This window comes from Limanda limanda, chromosome 2, assembly GCF_963576545.1.
Source record: "Limanda limanda chromosome 2, fLimLim1.1, whole genome shotgun sequence".
NCBI classification, from domain to species: Eukaryota; Metazoa; Chordata; class Actinopteri; order Pleuronectiformes; family Pleuronectidae; genus Limanda; species Limanda limanda.
The window spans coordinates 11,490,917-11,501,827 of record NC_083637.1 but is presented as its reverse complement, the minus strand read 5'-3'; the positions used below and the strand labels follow the sequence as shown (position 1 = coordinate 11,501,827).

The 10,911-nt window shown below is 41.0% G+C and overlaps 1 protein-coding gene across 1 annotated transcript; it reads left to right on the top strand.

Moving 5' to 3' along the window:
- Window positions 1-1,670: 1,670 nt before the first annotated feature.
- pkd2 (polycystic kidney disease 2) lies at window positions 1,671-10,705 on the top strand. Its single transcript, XM_061089578.1, has 15 exons — window positions 1,671-2,597; window positions 3,188-3,301; window positions 4,418-4,551; window positions 4,983-5,233; window positions 5,372-5,596; window positions 6,563-6,791; window positions 6,885-7,055; window positions 7,133-7,314; window positions 7,406-7,526; window positions 7,615-7,713; window positions 8,477-8,598; window positions 8,716-8,833; window positions 8,938-9,101; window positions 9,472-9,619; window positions 9,762-10,705. Exons 1-15 carry the CDS (start codon window positions 2,180-2,182, stop codon window positions 9,969-9,971), a joined length of 2,706 nt encoding a protein of 901 aa, XP_060945561.1. The 5' UTR covers window positions 1,671-2,179; the 3' UTR covers window positions 9,972-10,705.
- The last annotated feature ends 206 nt before the right edge of the window (window positions 10,706-10,911 follow it).

Genomic DNA, 10,911 nt, shown 5'->3' with positions numbered 1-10,911 from the left:
TGAACCTATGTACATCAACTAATTCAGCTCATGGAATCATGGTTTTATGATCTAAATTTACAAATCTGAAATCTGACCATGAGCACCACAAAGAGGCCAAACAGGTTTTGTGGCAGTAAATCAGCATCATCAGTTAGGACACCGAGACCACAGCAAAGTTAAATAGACCATGGGATGCAAAACATAAATGCAACATAGAGGACACACAGTGACCACAGAAACCAGACATGACCATAAAGAGACAGTAAATGACCAAAAAGGATTGAAAATGACCACAGACACAAAACAACCAGAAAAGATGGAGAAGGAAAATATGGCTTCTTTCCTCCTTTGTACGCTGAAATGTTGTGACTGAGAAGATGGTTTGAAGTTTGATATTGACCAGACATCACAGGCTTTCACTAAGGGGACATCAATAAATTCACGTTGGAAAAGGAATAAGATGAAAACGTTATTTTTTTTTTAATGTCATTTGACCTATTGACTGCTAATCATATCGGACATTAATGCTGCCCTAGAATAAGGATGCACTAAAAGAGGTGTTCTATTTGATCTAGGGTACAATCTTCAGGATTAGTACACAATCTAACATTCAATCAATCAATCAAATTGTATTTGTATAGCCCATATTCTCAAATCACATCCCAGGACGGACAGAAGTAAAACAGGTAACAATAGAAACAGTTTGAAATATAATAGAGAAGTGTGTACATTTTTAAGATTTCTATCTACGTATAAATCTTCAGTATTTATACCTAAGAAAATGTCTGATTAGGAGATGAAGGGAGCACCAATGACAAATGATTTGAGAAGTTCATGTCAGTAATATAGAGTATGTGAGCATTGTATATGAAGCTTGTCATCTTGTTGTAATCATAGTCCATTATCAGCTGCCACTTTGATCACGATTCACCACCACCATCAGGATACACTATTATCAGGATACACAATCAGCTGCCAACACAATCCATGATCTGCCATCACGATTTTACTAATCCACCACAGTTTGGAGTCAGTTGGTTGCATGACATGAAAGCTACTGTATAAAAGCTTAATCAATATTATGAGAAAATAACTATATGAAATAGAGGGCACACTAAAATCATATAAAAACAATTGTGGTAACATCTGATATTATTATTGAGTCAGTCGTTGACAGTGGAGTGAATAAAAACAATGCACTTATGCAGAATTTACTGATGGTCCCTAAGTGAAAGCTCAGCGTGAACATCTGTGAAACATCAAACTTCAAACTAACTTCACTGCAACGCTCCACTGTAAGTGCCGTGTTGTCATGGCAACCACTCATCCAAACAGAGATTATGTAATCAATTTATATATTAAACCAAACACTGATTTAATAGCCTTTTATTTCAACAAAAACAAGTTCCATTGGTCTTTATAGAGGATTAAAAAAGTTTTTATACAAGTTTTTCTTTAAAAGAAAACTATGTTATTTCTAATGGGAATTAAGTTCAGATTTTTTTGTTACTAATGATCATAAACATCCCTGAATCAGTATGTTTACAAGCTGTGAATTAATCGCTGTAAACGTATAAAGGAAAAAGATATTCCATGAAAAAAATATTTTTCCACTGAGGTTTTTCCATCTTTTGCTGCGACGCCATGACTCTGAATGTAACCTGAGTCCGAGCTAGGGAGATCGAGGCTTTTCAGGGGAACAGCTCAGGAACAAGATGGCTGTCCTGGGACAATAAATCCAACTTTCCTCTCCATCTCAAACTCCTCTTCTCTGACGCGATCGCTGACTTCAAGTTATCAGTTGAACTTCGAACAACTTTAATCGCTTTAAAGGCATCGGTAGCTTTAATGGACGTCGCTGCTTGAGACGCTCGCTTGGTGTTTTCTCCAGGAATGTTTTTCTAAGGGACTGGCGAGGGTGGAAACTAAATAACTCTGGATAAAAAGGACAGGGTATTGTTTATTATGTGTCTCTGTTGTGACTGTTACACACTGTGACATGTTGTGTTGTTTGCAGGTTGTTTAGTTAGTGGAACAACTGTTGTTTTGGGTTTTAATCCGCTTTCACATCTGAGGAAACCCCGACACCCAAAATGCTTGAGAAGTCGATGTAAACAGTTAACATCGGGTTTTTGGGGGAAGTTTTAAAAATTTCCAGATGCCTCGTACCACATAAAAAAAAAGAGTAAACTGGACCATGAGCTCATCCCGAGTCAGACCCCAGCAGCCACCGCAGAGCCAGACTGGCAGGCTGCCGCCCAGACTCGACTCCGGCGAGGGGATAGAGATGGAGAACATCCAGCATCCAGACCCGGGGCCCGGCGGACCCATGGTCACCCCGTCTCCTCCGTCCAGACAGGCCTGGAGCCGGGACAACCCGGGGTTCGAGCCCGAGGACGAGATCATGGAAGCCGACTGGCCTCAGGCGAGCCCCGGGAGGAGGTCGGTGTCCACGGCCTCCAGCAGCAGCTGCAGCAGCGGCCTGGGCAGCTACACCGGCAGCAGCCCGCACATCCCCCGGGGAGGACTGTACCCGACCCCGGCCGTGGACGCCCAGCAGCAGGAGAGGCATCTGCACCGCGGCTGTCTGAAGCAGATCCTCCACAAAATCAGAAGTGAGTCCCGACAAGTTTTCAAATGCAATCGTAGCTACAGCCCTTAAAATAGGTCAGCATTTTATTTTTTTTCCAGGGTTACCACCAAAAGAGGACTGCAACAACTCCAATATGAAGTTGTATTACCACAAATTGTCCTTATAACTATAGATGCAATTTCTAAAGATAGTGCATGTAGATTTCCTTTACATTTTGTGTAACATATTCATCCATTCATGGATTTTTTAAACATTTTTTTTTTCCATTTGAAGTTGTAATTGAAGTGTTACAAGTTTTTGCTGCTGTAGAGAACGTTTTGTACACACAGTTGTAATATTTAGTAACACTCACTTTGAAAACCAACCCGTTGTCATATATAAACAGGCTATAAATCAAAAATAATATATTTTCCCTTTAAGATAAACATTCAATTCAGATGGAGGACTTATCTAATATAAAGGCATTAACTGAACCTGAATAAAATAGGTCAAACTAAATAAATTAGGAGGATTAAAGTTGAAATATAAAAATGACTCCAAATTAAATACAAATGCATCCATTGATTGTATATCTGTATACTGCACATACACTGAATGGTGTTTCCTTTGCAGTTCTGTGGGGCACAGAGCTGATGGAGGACAGTGACAGCAGTCGAGAGAGATACCTCAGGAACGTTCTGAGGGAGATGATCACGTATATTGCATTCCTCATCACTATTTGTATATGTAAGTAAGCACTCGACTCTCAAACACCTAACAAGATGACAGTAAGATTTTATGATTTTCGGACGTGTTTCCAAGTGGCACCCAAAGCTCAGAACATAAACAGATTTCTGGATGGCTGTCTCAGGAAATAATTATAAGTTTTACGTCTTTGGAAAACACTGTTTCCACTTTGTACTTTTCATAATCATTATTCCAAAGTTGCCGTTAGACTGATGTCTGATGGGTCACACATGCTGCAATTCTTCTTTTGAATTATAGCTGATGCTATGGCTATAACATGATTTAGGTGTTACTTATTCTTAATTGTAAATTCTTCTAAAACCTAAAGCTTAGTGAGAAATTAGCTGAGTCATTATTAGTGAAGACCTGGGCGGTATTAACAAGCTGTAGAAAGGAAACATTCAGTCTGTCATAGGAATATCCACATAATGAGCACATTGTGTTGAGTGAAACATCCATAAAGAAATTGCTTGTGCCCGTGAGGTAATTCCTGGACAATTAATCCAAGTGAGTCATAGAGAGCTCTTTAAAATGTGGCACTGAATACGTCTGGGCATCTTTCCTGTTGCCCAAAAGTCATTTTCCAAACTCAGAACAGTGCGTGCTTCATGGTTTTGGCAGCGGAACATCTCGCTCATAGTTATCAGGGTGCTTGAATTCCAACAAGTTGAGGACAGCATTTTGTATTGGCACGAATAATTCAAATGAGTCTGATGAGAAAATGACTGCGAAAGTCTTTCGTTTCTCTTCTGAAGTGAAAAACACCAAACTGTGGTTGAGGGCGGATCAGGAAATGTTTTCCTGGCGGGCGGGATTAAGGCCTTTTCTGCCAGGCTGAGCTGGACTATTAAAGCCTTTTCCAGAGCTACTTCATGATGACTACTGTGTGCTACAGGGAACAGTAATGCATAGAATAGACTAACGTTTCATCTCATTTTGGGTTTAATTCTTGTATTTGTAAAGTCTTTGCAGGGTCACGCGAGATGCAAACAGCATGTTATGTTCACACAAACCTTTCAAACAGTGTTTCCTCTCCTGCTTTAATCTATGTCTAGTGACTATTGCTGTTGTATCCGATTGTACGTACTTTTACTTATGGTGATGTTTGCTCTTCAGTGACCTATGGGATGGTGAGTGCCAACATGTACTACTACACCAAAGTCATGTCTCAGCTTTTCCTGGACACACCGCTGTCTGCCGGAGACTCTTTCACTTTCAGGCACATCTCAACAATGGATGATTTCTGGAAGGTAAATAAAAAACACATCATGCTTTGGTATTAATCAGACACACTCAAATCAATTTTAGCTGTAATTTTGAACTATTAAAATAGAGTATGCAGTTCACAATTGTGGTTTTCAAGGTGCAAACACACACAACAGCTACAAAGCCATCACACAAACTCAAAATGAATCAACATGACAGACATTCACAAGTCAAGATAGAAGATACATCACACAAACACTGAGAACAATCGGAAATTCAGTATCTATAGTAAGAGTATAGCTGCATTAATATATTACATAATATTCATCAGACAAATGTGATTAATTAGAAGCGAAACCATCCACAGGAGCAACGTAGTTTTCAGTAATAAACCTAAATGGAAGAAAAGATTATGCCAGATATTTCCATGTCCAGCCTCTTTTGTACCAAAATCCTGACTTTCCTGAACTTGTAGTTCACAGAGGGGCCATTCCTCAACAGCATGTACTGGGAAGTGTGGTACAACAACAAGAGTCTGCCAGACAATCACAGTCTCATCTACTATGAGAATCTCCTCCTGGGGGTCCCGCGCCTCCGACAGGTCAAAGTCCGCAACGAGTCCTGCTCCATCCACCAGGATCTGAGAGATGAGGTTCAGGACTGCTACAACATGTACACGCCAACCAACGAGGACACCTCCTCCTTTGGCCCCAGGAATAGAACTGCGTAAGACCATGATGTCCATTTGAAAGAAGTGGATTTAAAAAATCAGTACAAATTGATAAATGATCAGCACAAGCAGAACCTTTTTTCTTAATCCTCAGAGAGCTGCTTCCTGATTTCTTTCTTCTTGGTGTCTACCAGGTGGGTCTATACAGCAGAGAGTGAGATGAATGACAGCAGTTACTGGGGTCAGGTTTCTAAATACGGAGGCGGAGGATACTACCAAGATCTGTCTCGTACGAAAGCGGAGTCCGTTGTCCAGCTGCAGTTTCTCAAAGACCACCTGTGGTTGGACAGGGGCACCAGAGCCGTCTTCCTCGACTTCTCCGTCTACAATGGAAACATCAACCTCTTCTGTATCGCTAGGTGAGTCGTCATGACACATCCATCCAATCAAGTCAAGTTTCAATCTACTAAAACCTATTAAAACCCAATATCAAAAATCATACATGTTTATTTAAGGGGCTTTACATTCTGAACAGCATATGTCACTCCATATCTTCAGACCTTTGATTTGAGTTTGCAAAAAGTCAAAATATAGATTTTTATGTAATCTAGGGCTGTAAGGGACTTGTTTTATTTCTTCCTTTCAGATTTATTGACATGAGATGTGATTCCATCGTATGAAATCAACAATAGTACCCAGTAGAAACAATTATTGCAATTATTACATCAACAGAAGCAAAACGTTCTTCAGGGAGGGAGCAAATTCACATTGAATGTTTAGTTCCTACGACATCAATAACAACAACAAAAAAGGCAAAAACGGCTGCACTTGCTGCTGTAAATACACAGTAGAGCCATTTGTTAGAGCTAAACTGAAGTTTCACTTGCAACCAATAGAGATTATCACTCTCTAAGCACTTTAGAAAACGCCTACCCCAATTGCTCAGAGCCTAAGTTGACATAACCCCAAAGTCTTCAGAATATAATCATGTACATCAGACTAATATTGAAGAAGCATCCCAGAAAGTATGTCGTTTTTACTTAATAAATTAATTTAATGATTTCAAATTTCAAAAATATAAATTGTCGGTGCATCAACAATCACATTCCTAGTACAAAACTTATGTTCAATGCTGGTAAAAACAAACAACAACAAGCAACAAAAACATAAAATACACATTTCCTTCCATTTCACATATTATATTGTTGAGCATTGCAAAAGTGTTAAAGCTGCAAATTCACAAAAAAGGAAAAAAAAACTAGTTATTACCCAATTGATTTTCATTCTGTCTTTGTACTTTCTCTTGATGTGTCTCTGCATTAAAACAGTTTGTGGCTATGTTTGTATGAAAACTGACGGTTGATATATTCCGGTGGATTTGTCAGATTGCTGGCGGAGTTCCCGGCCACCGGGGGGGTGGTGACCTCCTGGCAGTTCCAGACAGTGCGTCTGATGCGTTACGTGTCCAGCTGGGACTACTTTGTGGCTGTGTGCGAGGTGGCGTTCTGCATCTTCGTCCTGTACTACGTGGTGGAGGAGGTGCTGGAGATCCGCATCCACCGGCTGCATTACTTCAAGAGCCTGTGGAACTGTCTGGATGTTCTCATTTTGGCGGTGTGTATCAAGCGCGTATATGATATTATTAAAGTAAAAAAGCTGTAATTGTAATAGTCTGACAGTTGTTTGCTGTGTCTGCTCTTTTTCCAGTTGAGTGTTGTTGCCATCATCATGAACGTAACCAGAACAGCCATGGTTGGCAGTTGTCTCAAAGGCCTGCTGGAGAAGGACAGTTCTCACCCCAGTTTCCAGCCCTTGGCCAACCTGCAGGTCCAGTTCAACAACGTGGCTGCAGTCATCGTCTTCTTCTCCTGGGTCAAGGTATGAAACTTCACCCACAGTACCGTTGTGGAAACACGATGAACTGATACCAACAGTAGGTTTTCACATCCTTTCAGATTTTTAAGTTCATCAACTTCAACAAGACCATGAGCCAGCTGTCCAGCACCATGTCACGCTGTGCCAAGGACCTCGTGGGCTTCGCCATCATGTTCTTCATCATCTTCCTGGCCTATGCTCAGCTGGCCTACTTGGTGTTCGGAACCCAAGTCAACGATTTCAGCACGTTCCAAGCCAGCATGTATGAATATTCAAAGTATATTCGAGAAACATACGAATACTTCTGACTGCCGATGTTTCTCTAATGCTGTCATGTTTCGCTGCTTGTGTAGTTTTACCCAGTTCCGTATCATCCTGGGAGACTTTGAGTTCTCTGAGATCGAGGAGGCGAACCCAGTGCTCGGACCGATCTACTTCACCACCTTTATCTTCTTTATCTTCTTCATTCTTATGGTGAGCAGGATGAGCAGTGTTGAATTGTTACGTTTGCCTCTGGTGTGACGTGACGAGGATTTATTGTCTCTTTTCTCTTTCTGTGTAGAACATGTTCCTGGCCATCATCAATGACTCCTACTCTGAGGTGAAGGCTGACATGTCCCAGCAGAGGACTGAGATGGAGATGACAGACCTCATCAAGAAGGTATTGAACTACATGCATCCTTTATTGTGGCCAGGCAGATTTATATTAAATCAACATTAGCTATCGATGACAGTTATGTGAAGGATCATTACACCTGAAATCACAATTTCTAATTTAAAAATTTCTCGTATCTAGTTGCTTCTACAAATCAGAAAATATCAGGGTTTCCTTCTGGAAATTTGAAGCTGGAGTTACAAGATATTTACCCTGAAGCTTGATGTATTTCATGGAAGCACAATCATCTTCTGATGTTAACAGGCTCCTCGACACGATTTGTGTCTGTTAAACAAATAGACAGTTGTTAGAGAAACCTATATAAGTCTGTGGCGTCAATCTAAAACTGTTCCTTTGCACTGAGGCAGCAAGGTTAGAGCCTCGGCAGCCAGAGACTTATTCATATCACAGTGTGACGGCAGCCATGACCCACTTCTACACAACCAATCAGAACACCACATGAAATTATGCCGAATTCACTGGTTTGACTTCACTGGTTTGACACAAATCACACACAAATCAAAAAGATGGATGGAGAAAGAAAAAAGGGCTGACATGCACAGAATTAAACTAAATTAATTTGACTAGATCCATTTCACAGAGTGTTGACTTAAATAAACGTGCATGATTGTTGTCGTTGCTTAGTTTAAAGACAACCCTTAAAGAAATATTCTAAAAGACTCTACCAAGATAACACTAGCAGACATGTTGAAGTGAATACAGATGTTATTGTGATGTAATAAGTGTTTCTCTGACCTCCACCTCTTAGGGCTGTAACAAAGCTTTGATGAAGTTAAGACTGAAGAAGACGGCGGTAGATGACATCTCTGACAGCCTGCGTCAGGCGGGGGGCAAACTGAACATTGATGAACTTCGTCAGGATCTTAAAGGGTGAGCCAAAGTTTAAATCATGCTAAAACATTTTAATTATAGTGATATGAACGTAAAGCTCGGGTTGAATTTGCTCTTGTTTGATGCCGAGTGTTGGTTGTTTCTTCCTTTGCTCAGAAAGGGCCACACGGATGCAGAGATTCAGGCCATATTCGCCAAGTACGATCACGACGGCGACCAGGAGCTGACGGAGCACGAGCACCAGCAGATGAGAGACGACCTGGAGAAAGAAAGAGTGAGTGATGGAGCCAGCAGCTCCTCCCTGTTTGGTTTTGGTGAGTGAACAGTAATCACACAGTGCTCCTGCAGATGCTCAGTGTGTTTCTGCTCGTATGCTAGGAGGACCTGGATCTGGAACGCAATTCGCTGACTAGACCATGCAGTGGGCGGAGCTTCCCTCGCACCCAGGAAGACTCGGAGGAGGACGACGACGAGGACAGCGGCCACAGCTCCCGTCGCCGTGGCAGCAGCTCGGGTGGCGTCTCCTATGAGGAGTTTCAAGTGTAAGACTTTAGATTATTATTTCGAATCTCTCTAGTCAACTAACTGATTAAAATACATTAGCTACACTATCTTTATTCCCCCTTTCAGCTTTTATAGCAGCATATAAACATTTAATAAATTATTTATAATACACTATAAATGTAGATATATGTAGCTATAAAGACATTTTACATTTTGTATTAAAGCACAGTATTTATCAACAATTATAACAGTTTTTTTCTATAATACATTCTCTGTTTATACATCAGCTTCCACCACAGGAGCATTTATAGTTGATAACGAAAACATTAAAAAAAAAATATTTACTAAATAATAACATCTATGATTCTAGCTGCAGTAGTTTGACATGTATGGCTCTCTGTTCCTCAGGCTGGTGAGACGCGTGGACCGGATGGAGCACTCGATCGGCAGCATCGTGTCCAAGATAGACGCTGTGATCGTGAAGCTGGAAACCATGGAGAGAGCTAAACTGAAGAGGAGGGACGTGCTGGGCCGGCTGCTGGACGGAGTCATGGAGGTGAGACACAGCAGAAACACCTTCAGTGCGTTTCTGTTACCGAGGAATGAAAGTTTCTCTGTCAGTGAGATGAAAATATCATGCATCACAAAAGGAGACACACACACACACGGCTGTAAACAAATCTGCTTCTGTTTCTCAGGACGAGCGTCTGGGACGCGACACAGACGCCCATAGGGAGCAGATGGAGAGGCTGGTGAGGGAGGAGCTGGAGCGCTGGGAGTCTGACGATATGGTCTCACAGGTCAGCCAGCCGCAGCCCAACACTGGCGCCGGCCCCCGCCCTCGTCCGTCCTCTGCTCTGTCCACCGACGGCCCCGACACGAGCACAAACGGGAGCGGCCATGTATGAAGCCTCGGCCTTGCTAAAGATTATTCGAGATTTAACTTTGGCAAGAAACTCTCGATTGGAAATTTTCCTTCAGTTGTACAAGTAACGTGAGATGTGAGACAGTTCTTGCAGGACAAAAGAATTATTGAGGCTTTTTAAAAATTCCTTGAGATATTACAAAGGTGGTGACCTGACCTCAGATACTTCAATGCACTGAAAGTGAGTGAGGTCGTCCTGAGAGACAGAGACATCTAAAATGTCCTGAATCTGCCCTCAGCAGTTTTTTTCAAGTATTGTTTTGACAGGACGACGAAGGAAACTGCGTAAGAATGCGTGAAAGAGGCTGAAGCACAAAGAAGGATTTACAGAACAGTATTAAATCACAGTATTACACTCAGCAGTGGATGCAATACACCAGCTGTAAACATACTCAGAATACACAGCGTATGATTTTAGTATCACCTGCTTCTAATCACTGTATCCACACGTTTAAGCATTTTGTTCCTGTTGCTGATTATTTCTCCGTCATTTTAACATACAATAGGTACGAGTGTGGCACACTGTCATATTTACTCATCTCCTGTACGTCAGTTAAGCTTCTAATTAAATAGCTTATCATTTTATGATACATATTGTAACTTGAAACAAACTTCGATTTGGAGTGCATCTAGTGTTCATGGGAAACCCATGCATTTATATATATATATATATATTTTTCCTGTGCCTTACTTTTTTACTTTGTATATCGTTTTTTAATCTGTTATGCCAAATAAAGTGTTATTAAAATTCAAAAGATTGTTTTATTTGTTTTGCTTTTCTCCAGTTTTGATTTTAATTATACTTAGTTCTTCGTGGATAATAACATTAGGTAAATTGAAGTAATAAATATCCAAAATAAGAATTTTAAGATTAAGACGATGCAAAGTTCATTTTAGGCCCTCGGCTAACCAGCTCAGTTATG